The sequence below is a fragment of the Poecilia reticulata genome, chromosome 14 (genome assembly GCF_904066995.2).
Source record: "Poecilia reticulata chromosome 14, P_reticulata-male-v2, whole genome shotgun sequence".
NCBI classification, from domain to species: Eukaryota; Metazoa; Chordata; class Actinopteri; order Cyprinodontiformes; family Poeciliidae; genus Poecilia; species Poecilia reticulata.
In genome coordinates, this window is record NC_088843.1 from 9,554,002 (window position 1) to 9,574,831 (window position 20,830).

A 20,830-nucleotide genomic window follows, 5' to 3' on the forward strand; every position below is an offset into this window, starting at 1 on the left:
AAACTCTCACAGATTGATGAGAAAATGGACTGAAATATGACCGAAGGGGCAGCTTTTGAAGATATTCGTAACATTATCGTGTTTCTTATGCATTTTCCGGCAACGCAAATTATTAGCCTGCCAATATCTGCATGGGCTATCTCCAAAATAGCAATTGCTATGAAGCTCATACCAGCAGCTCATAGAACAAGTGTGATTGTGTAGAAAACGTTATTTAATTTTAGCTTTTTATTTATTCAAGTTTGGATGGGGTTAAATTTTTTTGGCAAAGCAAATTATTAATTTGCCGATATTTGCATATCTATTTACCCCAAATATTATCCTGTTATTCTGAAACATTTTAATGTTACGAATATCTTTAAAAGTTGGCTATTTGGTCATATTTCAGTCCGTTTTCTCATCAATCTGCGAGTTTAGAGCGATGCGCGTTCCCGCGACAGGACATTCGTTTTTCCGATACAACAGCTGTAACAAACATGTGAGGCTTCAGGCGAACGCAGGTACAGATTGACAACCACAAGGGTTGAGCCTACCAGGACTCAATCCCGTCAGCTCTGTGTGAGAGAGGGAGGTAAGGAACAAGTTCAATTCTCCTTACGTTCAGTTAGAACTTAAATGTTTTTGTTTCTTTAAGTTGATTTACTGAGCTGACAGGACAAAAACAGGACCGTTTTTGGTAAACAAGGCTGCAGCTGCCCTCCATTGCTTTCTGCAGCCATAGAATCAAACCAATGTGTCTGTCAGCAGTTGTGAAACACAGACAAACACACCTGCAGACTGAATTCCTAATGATCCTCCAACATGTGCTGAGCTCAGGTGGATAGATGGGGAACTACAATGTTTATTTTCCCTGTCAAAGTTCTAGTCCACTACTTTATTGCTGTCAAGTTTGTAGAACTGCGTCCTGGTGTTGAAAAATGAATAGAAAGAAAGATCTTGCTAAAGAATATTTTACCATAAAGGGGGACTTAATTTAGTTTTGCAATAAAAGAACAACTTGTTCATACCGTGTTCTTGTTGTAGCAAACAATAGTTCAACATTTATTGTAGCAAACAATAGTTCAACATTTATTGTAGCAAATAATAGTTCAACATTTATTGTAGCAAATAATAGTTCAACATTTATTGTAACAAATGGAGTCTTGACAAAAGTTCAGTCTGGAAGACTCTAGCCGCACCTGCCTCATCAATCAGCGCCTCCCTCTCTGCAACCTGGACCTATCAGCGCCGGTCCAAGCCTCGCTCCAGCCAATCATCGTTTGGGCTCCAGTTCCAAAGGACCTTCACCCTGCTTCCATATTCGTTAACTTCGCTACCAATCGACGCTAGCGAATGAGATGCGCCTTAATGACCCATTTGAATTAAACGCAGGCCAACGAAGGAAAAAAGCCTGCGCGGGCTATCCGCAGAGTCTGCGAGTCATAAATTATATTAGCCTATAAATTGTGACTCTCGCCTTGTTGCAAGGCGACATGCGCAGTAAACTGGCTGCCGACGGATCGTGTAGCTGGTCATATTGCCTCCATGGCACATCTCGGTAGGGTCAGTCCAAGTGCTTTCTCTACTCGTTGAACAAGCCAAATTCTTGCTTGTTAGGGCCATTACCCAATTATCGCTTCACATCAAATTTTGTTCCGTGTCCTATTCACTACTTACCAAAAGCAATCTTAAATAGTAGGTGGTTCAGCCTCAATATAAGTTCTGGCTTCGACTTAGGAATTTTCCCCCGATACACAACGCATCGGGCGGATCGCTGTTTCATGTCGCTTCCCCACTTCCCATATCGTGTCCTCAGTCAGTTTTCACGGTTAAACTGTCTTATTAGTTGTCTTCCAAGCTGCCTACAATTGCCTCGAACCCTGAGTCGCTAGCCCTGGGCTTTCCCTGTGCAGGGCTTTCCCTGTGCAGCAGCAGCAGGAGCTCGCAGGAGCTGCATGAATCACGGCAGCAAATCCCAAAGAACTTTGCACAGTTTTCCCCAAACTAACCGTCTGAGTGGAGTAATGTTGTTGGAAGCGGGCACGACTAGCAAAGATCAATTCAGGACCTAAGCTCGTTAACAAGTAGCCTGCCTCAATATGTATGTTTATGTTCAGCTTCATAGATTAATTTTGCCCCCCAGTATAAGTCGATGCCCCCCCCACCCCCCTCCCTCCACACCTCCCGCATTAAACTCGTATGTAGCTGGGGTTGTCTAAGTCACATCTCTCTCCGAAATCTGCATGCTATTATTTCCCAAGCCATCCTGTCACTTCCAGGTCGATGCAGCCTACTTTCTAGCTCATCCAGGTTCCACGCTTGAATGCGTTCGTTCCAGTCTCACCTCAGGGACGATTTCCATTAGCAGTCATTCTCGTGGGCCCATCAGCAACAGTCAATCAGCATTTGCAGCCCTCTGAAGCACGGCCCATCCGGAGGAACAGGACCTCCAATTTCATTGCCAGGTCCAATGAAGTTCATTTGCATGGCTCTTTTCAACAAGTTCAAGTCTTTAAAAAAATAATAATAATCTCTTCGTATCTGCTCCAGCTTCAACCTTCTTTTCAGCACAACCTTCTTTTCAGCAGCTCAAGTTCCTAGTGTTTTACTAATCCGTTCCATTGCCATAACCTGTTCCCTGAAGGGAAATTTCTGCAAGCGATCCCATGTCGTTGCTTTCCTCCATAAGCAGTCATGACATCAACCGGCACCAATCATGTTGGCATCTCTGCTCGTTTTCAGCCCTGGTCATTCTAACATCCTTGCTGATAAGCCGTCCCTCTCAGCCTCCATCCAGTCCAGTCCCGCTATTGGACAAAGTCACCCACTTCAAATCTCAATCTCATGTCTCGCAATGAAATTTATTCCCTATATTTTTTTAGTCTTTCATTCTCATTCGAGTTCAAACTTTTATTCTTTATGCCTGTCTATCATTTCAAGCCCCCACATCCTTGCAACCTTGAAGCTAGAATCTATATACATCATCATTCAGCCTTTAGATTTCAGTCTTCAGGATATCCCTTTAGCATCACGCCAATAACTTCGTCATTTCGTCCTCAGAATCCTCTCCACATAATTACTCATAACTCCTCTCCGTGCTCGCAGCTTCCTTCAGTGTCAGTAGCACTGCGCAATTACAGGTGGTGGTTGGTCAACTCATCCAAAACCCACGCTCTTTTCCAGAAATGTTATACGAACCATCCCCTTTTTGTCCTTCACCCCTTATAAATTCTTGTCCTGACATACAGAGCATTACATGGTCAGGCTCCTGCTTATCTTTGTCAGCTTTGAACTAAATGTTCTGCTGCCCGTGGTCTCCGCTCCCCAAGTCAGAATCTTTTGGTCGTTCCACGAACATGGTTAAAACTAAAGGGGACCCCGCCTTTCAGTTGGTGGCCTTCAGGCTGTGGATCAGTTTGCCTTTACAGCTCCGTTTTGCTGACTGTGGAGGCTTTTAAAAGCAACTACAAACGTTTTTATTTTCCCAGGGTTTTATCTTTCAATTTTGTTTTCTTCTGTTGGTTTTGTGTAATTCCTTTGTATAGCGCTGTGATTATGTCTGGGAAAAGCGCTTTATAAATAAACTTTACTTATTTTCAGGTTTCATCCAGATTGACCTCATCTCGCCCACATTCTCTGTCACCCCGTGAGGCTAACCTTAACTCTAGAATCTTGTCTCCAGTAGCAAGAAGTCATCTCCTTTCTTTCTAACCCATTCCCTCTTTTCTCTTCATTTTCTCATAATCCTAGTAATGCACAGCTGGCCCTTTCCACCTGCTAAATATTATTTGGCCTTCATCTACCAGCTCCTCACCTTTATTGCCCCAGTCATCAGCAGCTGGCCTACATCTACCAGCCTCTCACCATCATACGCTTCGGCGTCCCCAGCTGGCCTTCATCTACCAGCATCCTGCCATTTGACACCCACGTCCCCCGCTGGCCTTCATCTACCAGCATCCCACCATTTTCCGCCTCACAGAGGCCCCTCCTGGCTTTCATCCACCAGCTACCTCTCATTCAACGCTTTGCGGCATCCCTTTTTGGCCCCTATCTATCCCACTGATCGTTCCTAGGTAACCTCTTCTTCACATCTCCTGTCACCTTCTCTGTTTTGTCACCACCTCTATTAAAAAATAAATAAAATCAATTCTTCCTGCATTCTCCGTATATGTTTCTACTATCCTTCTCCTCTAGCCCATCACTTCTCTCCCTTCTGCTCCAGCGCAGCTCAGTTCAGGCGAATTTTCACCATGGTAAAACGACACACATCGTGTCACAAGTCTCACCCTTCAATATCCTAAGCACTCATGCCCCCTGCCAGAACTTTGTCTACCTTCACCCCTTTCTGTAACTGACCTCACGCCCCCTGCTGGCTTCCTCTACTAGCACCTCACCTTTTACCGCCCCAGTCACCAGAAGCTGGCCTTCATTTACCAGCCTCTCACTATAATACGCTTTGGCATCCCCCACTGGCCTTCATCTACCAGCACCTCACCTTTAACGCCCCACTGCTCCTCAGCTGGCCTTCATCTACCAGCATCCCCTCTGGTAGATGAAGCCGATCTATGTTTTCGCATCCACCTGAATAATGTGTAGTTGCGCCACTGCCTGGACCTATCTGCGTCGGTTCAAGCCTCGCTCCAGCCAATCATCGTTTGGGCTCCAGTTCAAAAGGACCTTCACCCATGGCCTCCTCTGCTCACCAGCTGCGATCAACCCACCTCCGCCCCATCTACACCTTCTGCTCCCGGCTCTCAGGCCTCATCCTCCTCTGACCGTCGCCACCAGTACAGGCCCCGGGGGGTCTACATTCCTATGCTGCATCAGGAATGTTCATCGAGCTTATCAAAGTCCAGCTCGACGTCCAAGGCCGGGGCCTGAACGCCAAAGGACTTTGTCTATTTTTATGTTCATTTTGTCATTAAACTCTTAATCGCTTTCTTTCTCCATCTGAGTCTCTCCAGATTAAAATATTAGTTTGTTTATTGTAACAAATGAAACGGAACATCGGCAGTTTTGTACATGTTGCTCTCAACTTTTTAACAAATGTATACTTTTGACCAACTTTTATGAATTCACACTGCTTTCATACTTAATAAAAGAAAAATGTTTCAAAATAGTTCACTCTTATCTTTTCTCTACAAATCAAAGATGACATCGCTGAGAACAGAAGACGTTGAATGCTGAGAGGAAGCTGACATGTTTGGCTCCTGGGTCTTGGGCTGCTAAAGGTACTTTAACCCAGAAAAGGATTTAGAACAAACGTAGAATTGTGGAGTACTCACTTTAACCCAGAAAAGGAATTGGATCAGTCACTCTTAAGCTTATTTTATCAGAAATAAGCTTAAGAGCTTATTTCTGATAAATAAGCTCTTTAGTGTCCAAAAAAGTTGGGACACTAAACAAATTGTGAATAAAAACTGAATGCAATGATGTGGAGATGGCAAATGTCAATATTTTATTCGTAATAGAACATAGATGGCAGATCAAAAGTTTAATCTGAGTAAATGTAACATTTGAAAGGAAAAATGTTGATTCAAAATTTCCGTGTCTACAAATCCCAAAAAAGTTGGGACAAGTAGCAATAAGTGGCTGGAAAAAGGAAATTGAACATATAGCAAACATCTGGAAGACCACTAATTGGGTCAATTGACAACATGATTGGGGCTGCACAGTGGCGCAGTTGGTAGAGTTGTTGCCTTGCAGCAAGAAGGTTCTGGGTTCGATTCCTGGCCCCGGTCTTTCTGCATGAAGATTGCATGTTCTCCCTGTGCATGTGTGGATTTTCTCCAGGTACTCCGGTTTCCTCCCACAGTCCAATAACATCATTGTCAGGTTAATTGACCTCTCCAAATTGCCCCTTGGTGTGAGTGTGTGTGCATGGTTGTTTGTCCTGTGTGTCTCTGTGTTGCCCTGCGACAGACTGGCGACCTGTCCAGGGTGACCCGGCCTCTCGCCCGGAACGTTAGCTAGAGATAGGCACCCGCAACCCTCCCGACCCCACTAGGGACAAGGGTGTAAAGAAAATGGATGGATGAACAACATGATTGGGTATAAAAAGAGCTTCTTAGAGTGTCGGTGTCTCTCTGAAGCCAAGATGGTAAGAGGATCAGCAATTCCACCATTGTTGCACAGAAAGATAGTGCAGCAATACCAGAATGGTGTTACCCAGCATAAAATAGCAAAGACTTTTAAGTTATCATCATCAACTGTGCATAACATCAAAAGATTCAGAGGATCTGGAACAATCGCTGTGCGTAAAGGTCAAGGCCGTAAAACTCTACTGGATGCTCGTGATCTCCGGGCCCTTAAACGTCACTGCACCTCAAACAGGAATGCCACTGTCAAGGAAATAACAGCATGGGCTCAGGAATACTTAAAGCATTGTCAGTGAACACAATCTACTGTGCCATCCGCCGCTGTCAGCTGAAACTCCATAGTGCAAAGAGGAAGCTATTTCTAAGCAAGCTCCACAAGCTCAGCCGTTTGCACTGGGCAAGGAGTCATTTAAAATGGAGTGAAGCAAAATGGATGACTGTTCTGTGGTCAGATGAGTCACGATTTGAAGTTCTTTATGAGACACTGGGACGCCATGTCATCCGGACCAGAGAGGACAAGGATAACCCAAGTTATCAACGCTCCGTTCAGAAGCCTGCATCATTGATGTATGGGGTTGCATGAGTGCTTGTGGCCTGGGCAGCTTGCATGTCTGGAAAGGACCATTAATGCAGAGAACTATGTTCAGGTTCTAGAACAACATATGCTCCATTCTAGACGTAATTTCTTTCAGGGAAGACCCTGCATTTTTCAACAAGATAATGCCAGACCACATTCTGCAGCAATCACAACATCATGGCTACATAGAAGAAGGATCCGGGTACTGAAATGGCCAGCCTGCAGTCCAGATCTTTCACCCATAGAGAACATTTGGCGCATCATAAAGAGGAAGGTCCGACAAAAAGAGGCCCAAGACGATTGAACAGTTAGAGGCCTGTATTAGACATAAAAAGCATTCCTATTTCTAAACTTGAGAAACTGGTCTCATCTGTCCCCAGACATCTGTTGAGTGTTGTAAGAAGAAGGGGAGATGCCACGCAGTTGTAAAAATGGCCTTGTCCAAACTTTTTTGGGATTTGTTGACATCATGAAATTTTGAAACGACATATTTTTCCCTTAAAATGATACATTTTCTCAGTTTAAACTTTTGATCTGTGATTTGTGTTCTATTGTGAATAAAATATTAGATGTTGGCACCTCCACAGCATTGCATTCAGTTTTTACTCACAATTTGTTTAGTGTCCCAACTTTTTTGGAATCCGGTTTGTACATACTTTAGAACATTAGATTAGTTTTCTTTCCTCTTTTTTTCTTCTTTTGGTTTTTTATTTTGTTTGCATTAACTTTTAACTCATATAAAGCACTTTGAATTGCCTTGTTGCTGAAAATGTACTATATAAATAAAATTACCTTACCTTACTTTAAATGAGAGAAGTTTTACAGGTATTTTGTAGAGGAAAAGAGTGACCTGATGGGGGCAGCAGAGGGCAAACTATTCTGGTGTACAGCTGCTGGAGTTGAAGGAACAAGAAGGTCTGAACTGAGTTCAAATCTATTTATTTTAAGATTTATTTAAAAAAAAAACTGTTCTGTCAAGAAATAACAAGAGAAGCGGATGTTGAATGTTGCATTGAAATACTCCCGAGTCATTTTTCATTTATTATGTTAAGAGTTTACAAGTCGGATGCTGCACATTTTGTAACATCTAAAATGTTACAAAATGTTAACACCAGCAGCTGGTTGAATCATCACTTCCTTTGGATCGTAGAGCTACAGCGTTCTCCAAAGTCTTGCATCTTTGAAGATGTATCATGAAACACACATTTGTGAGTTTCAGAAACTACGTCTAGCAGTTTTTGACAGTTTCCCTTCTGAATCTGTGGGGGAATGAAGATTAAAAGGTAATATAAAATTGAATTTCATTAAAAACATGACAGAACTTTACAGAATGCTACATAAATAAAAGAAAATATTAATCGATTCTATGTTTACTCTCCAGTTTTGAGAACAGCTAACGCTAATATGCACTGTGTATCAGAACTGCGTTGTGTTAAATGCTAAATACTCGAACACAATGTGAAACTAAAATGTATTTAACCATCCTAAAGGTAAATGCTACACAGCTATTATCAAATAAACAGTCAATAAACTTTTATTGAATTTACATATCTTTGCTTCTGAAACATGCGTTTATTTAGTTTTAATGCAGAGGTACATAATAAATCATTTCCCTTTTCCAAGCCTTAGCAGAACAATTGTTCAGCAAATTTAAATTCCAAAACATGCACTTGGTTCTCCACTTCTTGGAGGACCAAGAAGTGGAGAAGGACGAGAGGTGATAAAAGTGTACATCTTCAAGGCGGATTCAGGAGAGGACGACATGGGTGGGAACTTTTTTTTTTGTTTGCTTTTTGTTTGAGCAATATTTAGAACAAAAAACATGAAGAAATTATTTCCATCATACAAAACTAGCAAATGCAATATACCTTTCTACAGGAGAATCTGTTGACATCAGTGATGGAGATGCAGAGAGTGTCGCACTAACAGAGTCTACAGGCCAAACACTCAGAGAGAAGATGGTTTACATGTCTGTCGGGGATTCTCATCACAATCAAGGAAATCATGGTGAGCCTTATGCATCCACTGACCTTGAACCATGGAAGTAAAATATTAGCAGGTTTTTGTGGACAATACTCTTATCTTTTGTTTGGCAAAAAAGCAAAAACTGGATATTGTACGTTATCCATGTCTGTAAATGAGGTTTTGTTGATGCTTCAGGTGTAGAGGACAGCGAGGGCTGTGAAAACCGAAACGGCGCTGCCAGTGCACTGCTGCACATCGATGAATCAGACGGTGTCGATGAAATCAATAGACAACGCAACAAGAATAAGAGACGATCAGAACATCGGCAGGTCCAGACAGGTACGGAGGAAAACATTAACATTGATGGAGCGTCTTAGTTAAATGCAATACTTTTTTTTTTTCGCGTATCACTATTTGCGTATTCAAATATGTATATAGAAAATGTATGCATTGCCCTGCAAAAGTATTCATCTCCCTTGAACTTTTCACATTCAACGACAATATAAATACAAACCTCAGAGTATTTTATTTGGTGTTGTATCATAGACCAACACAAATTAGTGCATTACTCTGGAGTGTAGGAAAAAAGGTACAACTGCCTTTTAAAAGTCACTTAATTAGTGAATCGTTCAGTTGAACTTCAGTATAAATGGAGATGTTCTGCAAAAACCCCAAAGGTTTGTTAGAGAATATTAATGAGCAAACAGCTTCATGAGGAGCATGGAGCCCACCAGATTTGATTGTAAATTTATGTTTTGGTTTGTCACGAAACTCAAAATATATTAAAGAATAGGGTTGTAGTAATATGGAAAATGTGAAAGAAGTATCAATATTTTTATAAAAACACCATTTTATGAAAATGAAATAAAAAAGTGACTGTTCTCAAACAAGTATTTGACCATGTTGTCATTTGTCTGTTTTTTTCCCCAGCCATCATCATTGGTCCATATGGCCAGCCGCTGACAGTTTATCCTTGCATGCTCTGTGGTAAAAAGTTCAAGTCGAGAGGTTTCCTAAAGCGACACACTAAGAATCACCACCAGGATGTTCTGACCCGCAAAAAGTACCAATGTACAGACTGTGACTTCACCACCAACAAGAAAGCCAGCCTCCACAATCACATGGAGGTGCACGCACTGAGCAGCAAAGCCCCTTTCGAGTGCGAGATGTGCGGTAAAGAGTTCCACCAGCAGGGGGCGCTGTTCTCCCACAGGCTGCAGCACCACCACCGGGAGCCCAAAGCCCAGCCACCTCCTCCACCCACTAAGATGCACAAGTGCAAGTTTTGTGACTATGAAACCGCTGAGCAGGGACTGCTCAATCGACACTTGTTGGCCGTCCACAGCAAAAGCTTCCCTCACATCTGTGTGGAATGTGGGAAAGGCTTTCAACACCTGTGATCATTTCTGTTTTTATATTTATTTCACTTACAACTTGTTGTATAGTTAAGTGTAACTAGACTTCTATGGGACGTAAATTATTGTTTTGTATACAGATCTGTACAAAGTGTGTAAATGTAAACACTTGATAAAAAGGAAATCTGAATTGTGTTGTTATGGATGTACGTCTGCGTATTTGTTAAAAATAGATAATAAAGCAAAGTATTTTAGCCGTTTCTTTTATTTTGCCAGTAGAACTCAATTATGGTGCCAAGGAAAATGGAACAGTAGAGTCGTTGCAAAGCGAAGTAACTGAAGATGACGTTTTAGCCAGTAGATTTGATAGGTGGATAGCAAAGGTAACGATCCGCCACTTCAGTCACCGACAAGACGACTGGGGGAGATTAGTTAGGTGGGCACGGAGCTGAGGAAAGCAAAAGAGATTAAATTGATTAGTGTTTGAATCACTTTAATGCAGATGGATACAAAAACAGGATCCAGTGATTTAAAAAGTACCACTTTTAGGAAGGAAAAAGATGTTTTCAGTCTGAGTGCCAATGTCATGGGCGAGCCGTCTGAATTTCTCCTTCACTTCGGCAATGACTTCATCTGCACGGCCTGGAAAGGTCACAAAAGATTAATTTGCTACTAAAGATACGGCAACACAAAATGTAGCACTGCTAGTGAGAACTTCACCATAAAGTCTGACGAATTTGACGTCCCCCTTATTCTTCTTATTGATGTTGTAAACCAGTGCAAAGTTATCATACTTGATCTCCACCACAATTGTGTAGTTCTCAATGCCCCCATCTGACAAAAGCAATAAAATGTCAGTGTGTCTGTTAGAACCGTGTTACTTTGGTGTGTGCATTGTACTTACGTTTACTGATGGATAGAAACTTCCCAGGCACGTCGGTCTTGTTGGCCTCGTAGCTCCTTCTGTAGCAAGAACCGTCTTTGCTGCAAGAAGATACAACTTGTTTGTGATTCATTATCAATGTTCCTCTCCCTCTGTCTCTCTCTGCCCTCTTACTTAAGACCTGCGTATGACACACGCATGTGTCCCTCCGCAGTTGATGTTAGCGTGGCAATGCCCATTTTCATTGTAACTATTTTGTTGATGTATGCCCTGCTGTTGGTAGCGATTCCGATCAAGTACCACTTCCCTTCTGCCTGTTGAAGCAAACAGAATATTAAAAACCGTTAGTTCAGCATAACCTTGAAATGTTATTTTTGCTTTTAAAGGGGAGGTGTTATACATTTCCAAGGGATAGTGCCATTTTATAGCACAATCAAGTTACTATGATACTTTCTGGTCTAAAATTCAAGTATCTCTTGAAAGAACTTTGACACCTTGAAATTGGGTCCCTGTCTCTTTAAAAAACTCCTGTTTCTGACATTCCGCCTTCAGCATGTCCTCACAACAATGCTTCTTTATTATGTCATTTACTACAGTTCTTAAAACAAGCAGTTGGTATGATGAGCTCAGTAGATGCAGTTTCAACAGGTTTTTGCTAATTGCTGCTGCTAGTCTGAAGGAGCTAAATGGGGAAGGTGTGGATACAAAACCAGGATTCAGCGATTTACATGTAAGAGCTATGTAAGAGCAAGTGTTTAGGCTCCTAAAATATTTGCAAGGATTTATCAAACATACATGAAAGAATCAAAGCAACAAAATGCATGATTTTGGTGAGGGAATAGCAACATGACATAAAACTCGGAAAAGACTTAATATTACCTATAAAGCATTTAAGTACATTTGTCAAACATTCATAATTATTTTGTGCCAATAATAAAATGCATGTAACTAAATAACTATACTATATTTAAAGTTGTTTGGCTTTAAAATATAAATTTAGTGGTTGTCCATTGCTGCACAAAAATATAATTAATTTACGAATCTAATCGGAAAGTGTTCCGAATGATGTAAATTTACAGATTTTTTTCAATTGAAATTGAATTTTATATCGTACATAAGAAGTTTTTATGATATTAATGTGATGATAAATAGCAGTCTGTTGATGACTGATAACTGCATCAATCGCTGATAATGTGCCTGTTTTATTTTTTACACTTGTGTTTGAATACCAGTTCCGAATTTCCTTTATTGTCTGAAGTAAAACTTAAAAAAGCATACATTTTAAATTTAAAAAGTTAAATATGCCCAGTATTTAATTTCCTCAAAATTCCAGAAGGTCACTGCAGAAAAAACATTTACAGATTTTCTATATAGAGAGTATAAATCCGCGTGCAATAACACGCATCGTTAATTCTGCAACGTCTCTTACCAACTTTAAGTCAAATCCTGGCTGAGGGACGATTTCCGTGGACATCGTCAGGGAGCAGAGCGCGGCCCCCAGCAGGACCAACAGTGGAGTCATGGCTACTGAAGATAAGGTATGCTGCCCGGAGCCTGTATGAAGTTCTGCAGGGGTGTCGAAAAGTCGGTCCGGTGATTATTTATATAGCAGAGAGAAGAGGTGATGTAGAAGACGGGGGAGGGGAGGCGGGGATGTATCTTTTCCCTTCCACTTGCCACACACGCCAACCCAAAGTTGACCAGGTGTTATGCCGAGAAACGCATACCTAAAGAGAATTCCATGCCCTGTCGCGGGGACGCGCATAGCTCTAAACTCTCACAGATTGGTGAGAAAATGGACTGAAATATGACCGAAGGGGCAGCTTTTGAAGATATTCGTAACATTATCGTGTTTCTTATGCATTTTCCGGCAAAGCAAATTATTAGCCTGCCAATATCTGCATGGGCTATCTCCAAAGGTTATCCTATTGGCAAAGCAAATTATTAATTTGCCGATATTTGCATACCTATTTCCCCCAAATATTATCCTGTTATTCTGAAAAAATTTTATGTTACAAATATCTTTAAAAGTTGGCTATTTGGTCATATTTCAGTCCGTTTCCTCATTAATCTGCGAGAGTTTAGAGCGATGCGCGTTTCCGCGACAGGACATTCGTTTTTCCGATACAACAGCTGTAACAAACATGTGAGGCTTCAGGCGAACGCAGGTACAGATTGACAACCACAAGGGTTGAGCCTACCAGGACTCAATCCCGTCAGCTCTGTGTGAGAGAGGGAGGGAGGTAAGGAACAAGTTCATTTCTCCTTACGTTCAGTTAGAACTTAAATGTTTTTGTTTCTTTAAGTTGATTTGTTGAGCTGAAAGGACAAAAACAGCACCGTTTTTGGTAAACAAGGCTGCAGCTGCCCTCCATTGCTTTCTGCAGCCATAGAATCAAACCAATGTGTCTGTCAGCAGTTGTGAAACACAGACAAACACACCTGCAGACTGAATTCCTAATGATCCTCCAACATGTGCTGAGCTCAGGTGGATAGATGGGGAACTACAATGTTTATTTTCCCTGTCAAAGTTCTAGTCCACTACTTTATTGCTGTCAAGTTTGTAGAACTGCGTCCTGGTGTTGAAAAATGAATAGAAAGAAAGATCTTGCTAAAGAATATTTTACCATAAAGGGGGACTTAATTTAGTTTTGCAATAAAAGAACAACTTGTTCATACCGCGTTCCTGTTGTAACAAATAACATTTGTCAACATTTATTGTAACAAATGAAACGGAACATTCAGCAGTTTTGAACATGTTGCTCTCAACTTTTTAACAAATGTATACTTTTGACCAACTTTTATGAATTCACACTGCTTTCATACTTAATAAAAGAAAAATGTTTCAAAATAGTTCACTCTTATCTTTTCTCTACAAATCAAAGATGACATCGCTGAGAACAGAAGACGTTGAATGCTGAGAGGAAGCTGACATGTTTGGCTCCTGGGTCTTGGGCTGCTAAAGGTACTTTAACCCAGAAAAGGATTTAGAACAAACTTAGAATTGTGGAGTACTCACTTTAACCCAGAAAAGGAATTGGATCAGTCACTCTTTAGCTTATTTTATCAGAAATTGTAGAAATGCTATTAGATACTTAGCAACCTTGAACAGGAGGACTTGGTTTAAATACTTTAGAACATTAGGTTAATTTTTTTCCCTCTATTTTTCTTTCCTTTGGTTTGTTATTTTGTTTGCATTAACTTTTAACTCATGTAAAGCACTTTGAATTGCCTTGTTGCTGAAAATGTGCTATATAAATAAAATTACCTTACCTTACTTTAAATGTGAGAAGTTTTACAGGTATTTTGTAGAGGAAAAGAGTGACCTGATGGGGGCAGCAGAGGGCAAACTATTCTGGTGTACAGCTGCTGGAGTTGAAGGAACAAGAAGGTCTGAACTGAGTTCAAATCTATTTATTTTAAGATTTATAAAAAAAAAAAAAACTGTTCTGTCAAGAAATAACAAGAGAAGCGGATGTTGAATGTTGCATTGAAATACTCCCGAGTCATTTTTCATTTATTATGTTAAGAGTTTACAAGTCGGATGCTGCACATTTTGTAACATCTAAAATGTTACAAAATGTTAACACCAGCAGCTGGTTGAATCATCACTTCCTTTGGATCGTAGAGCTACAGCGTTCTCCAAAGTCTTGCATCTTTGAAGATGTATCATGAAACACACATTTGTGAGTTTCAGAAACCACGTCTAGCAATTTTTGACAGTTTCCCTTCTGAATCTGTGGGGGAATGAAGATTAAAAGGTAATATAAAATTGAATTTCATTAAAAACATGACAGAACTTTACAGAATGCTATATAAATAAAAGAAAATATTAATCGATACTGCGTTTACTCTCCAGCTTTGAGAACAGCTAACGCTAATATGCACTGTGTATCAGAACTGATACAGTGCATATTTAGCAATGCTAAATACTCGAACACAATGTGAAACTAAAATGTATTTAACCATCCTAAAGGTAAATGCTACACAGCTATTATCAAATAAACAGTCTTCAATCTTTTCAAAAACTTTTATTGAATTAATCTTCATATCTTTGCTTCTGAAACATGCGTTTATTTAGTTTTAATGCAGAGGTACATAATAAATCCTTTCCCTTTTACAAGCCATGAGCAGAACAATTGTTCAGCAAATTTAAACTCCAAAACATGCACGTGTGTGTGCGCTCTATTTTATAAACACAAGAATGTTTATATTCTCCTGTAGTCCTGTGTAAATTAAAACTACTGTCAGAATCATATGCTGAATCATAAGCTCTTTACTGAGAGTCTGAAGCGGTGATCAAGTTTTAATAAGATTGTAGAAGAAACTAGACCAAGTCGGTGGGGCTGGAGGGAAGAGTCACAGAGGAGTCTGCCATTGTGAGAAACTCAGCCCAGTTCTGATAGAAGCCACGTGAATACTCTCCGGTGTCGATGACAAGTCCCCACAGGCGGCTCTGGCCCTTCTTGTTCCTCAGAGCCAGCTGAGCCTCACGCCCCGTCACGTTGAAGCTGATGTTCAGAACCTGTGCCACCAGTAGGTAGAGCAGTCCGACTGTGATTATGCTGCTGTACCAGCAGCAGGTGAAGCAAAGGGCTGTGCTGTAAACACACACAGAACAAACATATCAATACAACATATTATATTATAACATGTAATGCCTATGAACAATGATTAAAAAAAATTTAAAAAATAAAGTAGATTTCTGCCTCTGCTGTGTCATATTGCAGCTTTTTCCTTATCATACAGCAATCTGTTGAGTTTGTCATTTTTTTCCCCCTGTTTTTGAAGAGTCTGCAGCACCTTGGCTGGCTGTAGACGCCGGGGCAGTAGAAAAGGGCCGTCATCAGATACTGACGAGGACAGAGGCTGCGGAGCACCAAACCGATCCCGTAGACGGAGGTCAGAACAAACACACAGAGGGTCTGCAGGAAGCTGCGGTGGTTTGCTTGTCCCACGCAGCTGTTTATCCTGCAGCATCTCAACATGCAACGCAGACAGACAGGTCAGAGGATGGAGACAAGATGCTATTCCACATTTTGTCATGTAACAAACAGATACCTCAATGTGATTTACTGAATCAAATTCGTGCACAATTGCAAAGACGAGGGTAATTTTCCCATGGTTTAAAAAAAACAATGTTTATGAAGAAAAAAGTGTTACCCTCCCCTGATATTCCAACATCAATAATTGCCTTTGCTAGTAACCTAATTAGTAAACAGAGTCCTGCTGTGTGTAATTTATTCTCAGTATAAATAGAGCTTTTCTGTGATGATGTCAGAGCTTTGGCAAAAGTAACTAAGCAATAAGTTTGCATTCATAGAGATCTCATATATACATGCTACACTTTCTGATATCTTCCTTATTTTAGATAAAATAAAATAAAACCATTTTTTCCACTTCTTGAATCATTTTCTCAATGGGACTGCAAGATTACTGCTAGATGTCATGCTTTATAAAACACCTAATTGAAAACAAAAGTGTATTTTTCCAGTTTTAAGCAATTTTTAAAGACATGATGCAGTTCCAGATTTTGCATCATGACCATAAACTGCAAATGTTTTGATAATCTTTGATACATCAAAACGTGACCAACAAAGTTGACTTTCTACGAATGTGTTAGAATGACTGGTCTGCAGCTTGTTTGTTGCACAGATACTAACAGAAGTTATTGCAGTTAAAAGATTTCCAATCTTGGTTGGAAAAATCTGAAAAAAAAAAGAAAAGCGACAGATAAACTACTTTAAAGGAGACTCACCAGATGCAGTGATGGTCCAGACGCTGAACACATGATCCACATGTTCTGCAGTGTCCGGCACGCGGGGGCCGCATTATTTTGCACACAGGACACAGGCTCCATTTTGTTGTTGGGGGATGTTTTCCTGTCTGTTCTGCGGCTGTTGCCTGGATAAATCCATCAGAATGAGTAGAGTCATCTTCTGCGTCCATCCTCTGACGGTTTGCTTCATGGCAAGAGGCAGGGACAAATCCTGGACCTCTCTTGGTGTAAATGAGTGAAACTATAGTGAGAATCATCCCAGTGGTCACAGCACACGTCTGCAGTGGGCTGACGTCCCCGCGGGGTAAAATCTCCACAATGAAGAGATAATACATGTAGGCCAGGGAGTAGAGGGCAAGGGTGAGGAAGAAGAGGGTGCGCCTCTTCCTTCGATGGGTGGCGTAGTAGTAAGACAGCACCAGGCCTGGCAGAGCAGTGAGGATGGTGATGCCGAGCAGGTAGTGCAGCGCTGCAGCTTTCAGCAGGAGAGGCAGCAGCAGCAGAGCCGGGATCATGGAGATCTCCAGGTGGTTGATCATGGTCCTAAGCACAGGAGACTGGAGCCCACATGAGGGTGGTTTCTCCTTCAGCCACCTAAGAAAAGCACAAGAAATCAGACTTGGGCGACATACATTTTACTGTACTTTGATATGCTGCACGTTTTCAGGCTAAAATCAAGGTATTTGTTTCCCCATCCACTTTGTTCTCAAATGAAAATGTTCCATCTGTTGAAAGCTACAGCAAAAATGCCATTTTTCTATAGTTTTGATAATATAATTAGCATAATCGACATATTGTAAAGCTATCAGATAAAATTCAAAAACAAACACGGCTCAAAATTGATTTAAAATCAAAGAACAAAGGAACTGTTCAATATTTGTAAGCTGTTTTTTTTAAACAGTAACTATTTCTCAAATACAGATTTTACGCAGGGCATAAATGTGCTGGGAGCTTTTACAGTTGCGAAGTTATGCTACTGCATAAAGAAATGTACGCATTATTTTACTTTTTTTTTTTTTAATAATTTGAATAATAAATGCCAAAGGAAATTGTGAGGGATGGTATATCTGTTTCCTGTTCTTCTTATATGTGTCTGCATAACTGGCAACCAGCCCAGGGTGTACCCCAAAAAGGAACCAGTGTCTCTACAACCTTGAACAGGATTAAGAAGGTATAAAAAACCCAATGGAGTGTTATTTGTCAGGGTTGGATGACAAATAACAGTCTGTAAATGAATGTACGGGAAGGAGTAGATAATAGATAGATAGATAATAGGAGTAGATAATTCCAGTAGGAATGGAAGGACCACTTCTAATAATCAAAGTATTTCAAAGACTTTCTTGGCTTGCTGGTTCGTCCTCACAATTTTTCGGCACCGTAAAAGCAGTTTCATCCCATGCCGTACCTATTGAACGCTTCGTCCAGATCTTCACAGTCACAGCAACACCTGTACTGGTAGATGTCACATTCACAGCAACACATGGGATCATCCGGCTCTGGAGGCTTCAGCTTCTCCCATTTCATAGTGAGCCGCTAAAGATCCCACCGATGTTTAGCTACTTTAAAAGAAAATGCGATCATGAAAGCAGAGGCAAAAGCATATAGATAAAAATGTGTCATCTAAATGGCTTAAAAAAAAATCAGGAAGCAACTTTTCTAGCAAATAAAAATCTAAAAAAAGTGTCACAATTCCAATTATTACTATTACAAAAGACTGACTTCAGAAACCACCTACTTCGAAAACATTAACCACCTAAATAGATAGACACACATCTAACTTGACTCTGTTGGATAGCAAACTCTGTGCTTGTTATGTTCATTTGAGAAAGATGACTAATGTTAAAAAATAACGCTGAAAACGAAAGCTGTGAATTTCATTTTGGGTGTTGTCATGTCAAGGAGGAAAAACAAGAAGTGATCTTGTTTACGCTACATTACTTTATGCGATACATTAGATAAAAATATATGTAATGTATAGCTGTAGATCTATAAACCAGATGCGCAGGTGACAGAAAAAAAAATTGTTACAGTGAGTGAATGGATTAAATGCATTCCAAGCTACTATCAGAAGATTAACTAGGTTTTGTTTAAAAACTAAAATAAAGCATAAACTTCAATTACTTCTGATTGCTTTCACATCCTGGGAGATTCAAATATAATTTGTTAAAACAAGGCCACTGTGTCTGCAGAGACTAGCTATCTGGGCCAGCAAACCTGAGACCCCAACACTCCGAGATGTCCTGGAGTTATTGTAGGTGCAATGTATTTTTAAAAAAATGATTCAGTGAAGAATGCACCGACAACAAAAGGATAAATAATAAATACAGACCAGTTTTGAACAATTTCAAATCTGACTGCATCTAATGAAGATCAGTGCAAGTCGATTATATTTTAACGGCGTTGAAATGCCGAGGAAGACATTCACAAGCAAATCAACAGTTTCTGTTTACTTACCTTTTGTTTCTGAGCAAAATGTGAAGCTCGACAGAGTTGGATTCACTTATTCCGAGTGTAAACGATGAGTGACGATGAGGAAACAAAAATGAGAAATTACCTCTTGTCACCAAGCTCCTTCTGTGAGTGATTGAAAGGAAAGATGAACAGAGCAGCCTAGTTTCTCATCAGTCATTTGTGTTGGAGGGAAAAAAAAGAAACTGGCATGTTTCAGCCCTGCCTGGTGGAGCAGCAGCAGCAGCAGCAGCGTGTCAGTGCAGGGAGATGGTTTCCATTGCTCGGATTCCCATGGAGGAAGCGTCCCAACAGAAGGCAGCTTTAATTCCTCTTGACAAGTGGTTTTAATATCATGTTGCATCTACCGGCTCACGTAACTTTGAATAGTTTACAAGTCGTCCTCTGGCATACGCGGTCCCCTGTCAGTTGTCGTTTCAGATTTTAATACTGGCATGCTTGGCAAATATGGAAGCCCCCTGTACGGGTTTGGGCCGACCAGAGAGCCGGCGGAGCCTCAGCAGAGCAGGGGGCCAGGGGGGCGGTCTCTGCTGAGGTGTTCGAAAGCTGCAACGGCAGCCCTGATGATCCACACTCGGCTGGATGAGGTGAGCATGAGAAACATGACAGGCACTCATACGATGAGAGAGTGATCGTTGATCCACGAGCAGCCCCACCCTCACGGATCACATTTCCTCCCACAAGATGTTTGACCTTGCAGCTCCCACACAGGAAACTATGTTGAAAGTGTTGGTGTGTGATCTGTGCTCTGGTGTGTGTGCATTCCTAAACATTTTTGTGTGTGAATGTTTCACTCGTCGCACCTCTTTTCACTTAAAGTGACAATGTGGTAAGTGACCCCTGCAGCGAAGTCGCCCTCTGATCCCCCCTCACCCACCCTGCTCTGTGGTGTTTACAAGATGGCTCGGCTTCACGCTCGTAAACACCTCAGCGGTGAGCTTTCAAAACTATTCATACCCCATTGAAATTTTTGACATTTCATCACAATACAGCCACAAACTTTTATGGCTTAATTGGTTTTTCCATGTAGAAGTTACAGGGGACAATCCAACAAAAGTACTGCATCAATTTAAATGAAAGTGAAATGCTGCATGTTCTCAAATCTTAAACAGTTGAAGACCAAAAACTCCTATGCATTTTTATACTATCCCCCCCTCACTGGATAATTTGTTGAATCGCCTTTTCCGACAGCTGTTGTTTTGGGGGTGGGGGGCGGGAGGTATGATTATTGCATCTAAAAACGTATGTCTTTGTCAATTTTTATTTGGAAATCAGTTGCAGCTCAGTCAGATTGCATGGGAAGCATCTGTAATTTGTAAACATACATGTTTAACCTTTATCAGATGTTTTTAGATCTGGACTCTGCCTTTCTAATAGCTGCTCTTTGGCCTCGGACAACCATTTGTAGCTCTGGGTTTATGCTACGGTGGAAGGTGAAATTCTGTCCCTGTTGCTTCCAACAAGTTGTCTTGTCCAGTATTTGCCTCAATCCATCTTCTAATCAAGTTTGACAAGTTTACATAACCCTCATAAAAAAAAACCATCCTCACAGCATGTAGAAAACCAAAGGAACTGCAAAGACATTGTCAAGTAAACAAGCAGATAACTGCAATTACCAAAACGTCAGTTGTCAAAAACAAGATGGCCGACTGTCCATTAAAAAAGAAATTGTAATAAAGTTTTAAAATCCTGCACACTATTTCATGCTTTTGTTCGTTTAACAGA

At 40.8% G+C, this 20,830-nt stretch overlaps 3 protein-coding genes and 1 long non-coding RNA gene across 5 annotated transcripts; 2 read left to right on the top strand and 2 right to left on the bottom strand.

Annotated features, from left to right (window-relative positions):
- Nucleotides 1-8,287: 8,287 nt before the first annotated feature.
- On the top strand, nucleotides 8,288-10,131 carry LOC145554884 (zinc finger Y-chromosomal protein 1-like). The gene is made up of 4 exons (XM_081615748.1): nucleotides 8,288-8,420; nucleotides 8,533-8,661; nucleotides 8,815-8,958; nucleotides 9,550-10,131. Exons 1-4 carry the CDS (start codon nucleotides 8,417-8,419, stop codon nucleotides 10,017-10,019), a joined length of 747 nt encoding a protein of 248 aa, XP_081471874.1. The 5' UTR covers nucleotides 8,288-8,416; the 3' UTR covers nucleotides 10,020-10,131.
- Nucleotides 10,132-10,221: 90 nt separating this feature from the next.
- On the bottom strand, nucleotides 10,222-12,453 carry LOC145554885 (lipocalin-like). Its single transcript, XM_081615749.1, has 6 exons — nucleotides 12,287-12,453; nucleotides 11,032-11,171; nucleotides 10,879-10,958; nucleotides 10,695-10,808; nucleotides 10,515-10,616; nucleotides 10,222-10,422 (listed from the first exon to the last, which is right to left on the bottom strand). The coding sequence occupies exons 1-6, from the start codon at nucleotides 12,377-12,379 to the stop codon at nucleotides 10,403-10,405; spliced, it is 549 nt and encodes a 182-aa protein (XP_081471875.1). The 5' UTR covers nucleotides 12,380-12,453; the 3' UTR covers nucleotides 10,222-10,402.
- Nucleotides 12,454-12,920: 467 nt separating this feature from the next.
- On the top strand, nucleotides 12,921-15,779 carry LOC145554886 (uncharacterized). The gene is made up of 3 exons (XR_014090924.1): nucleotides 12,921-13,100; nucleotides 13,743-13,822; nucleotides 15,649-15,779. It is a non-coding gene; the product is annotated as an uncharacterized LOC145554886 (long non-coding RNA).
- Nucleotides 14,874-20,683, bottom strand: LOC103475418 (palmitoyltransferase ZDHHC23-A-like). Of its 2 annotated transcripts, none has more exons than XM_008427011.3 (5): nucleotides 19,091-20,683; nucleotides 18,042-18,192; nucleotides 16,616-17,230; nucleotides 15,661-15,828; nucleotides 14,874-15,458 (listed from the first exon to the last, which is right to left on the bottom strand). In XM_008427011.3, exons 2-5 carry the CDS (start codon nucleotides 18,158-18,160, stop codon nucleotides 15,185-15,187), a joined length of 1,176 nt encoding a protein of 391 aa, XP_008425233.1. In that variant the 5' UTR covers nucleotides 18,161-18,192; nucleotides 19,091-20,683; the 3' UTR covers nucleotides 14,874-15,184. The 2 variants fall into 2 exon arrangements, with proteins under 2 accessions (XP_008425233.1, XP_008425232.1); XM_008427010.3 differs by having other exon boundaries at nucleotides 18,042-18,195.
- Nucleotides 20,684-20,830: the final 147 nt, after the last annotated feature.

Bases quoted from the DNA above. Each gene is read 5' to 3' on its own strand.
- LOC145554885 (XM_081615749.1), bottom strand. From the start codon at position 12,379: ATGACTCCACTGTTGGTCCTGCTGGGGGCCGCGCTCTGCTCCCTGACG. The intron at 10,959-11,031 runs GTAAGAGGGCAG...ATCTTCTTGCAG, and splicing joins GTGTCATACGCAGGTCTTAA to CAAAGACGGTTCTTGCTACA. The intron at 10,617-10,694 runs GTGAAGTTCTCA...TGACCTTTCCAG, and splicing joins CAAATTCGTCAGACTTTATG to GCCGTGCAGATGAAGTCATT.
- LOC103475418 (XM_008427011.3), bottom strand. From the start codon at position 18,160: ATGAAATGGGAGAAGCTGAAGCCTCCAGAGCCGGATGATCCCATGTGT. The intron at 15,829-16,615 runs GTGAGTCTCCTT...GAGATGCTGCAG, and splicing joins CTGGACCATCACTGCATCTG to GATAAACAGCTGCGTGGGAC. The intron at 15,459-15,660 runs GTGCTGCAGACT...GTGTGTTTACAG, and splicing joins GGCGTCTACAGCCAGCCAAG to CACAGCCCTTTGCTTCACCT.
- LOC145554884 (XM_081615748.1), top strand. The intron at 8,662-8,814 runs GTGAGCCTTATG...TTGATGCTTCAG, and splicing joins TCACAATCAAGGAAATCATG to GTGTAGAGGACAGCGAGGGC. The intron at 8,959-9,549 runs GTACGGAGGAAA...TTTTTTCCCCAG, and splicing joins ACATCGGCAGGTCCAGACAG to CCATCATCATTGGTCCATAT.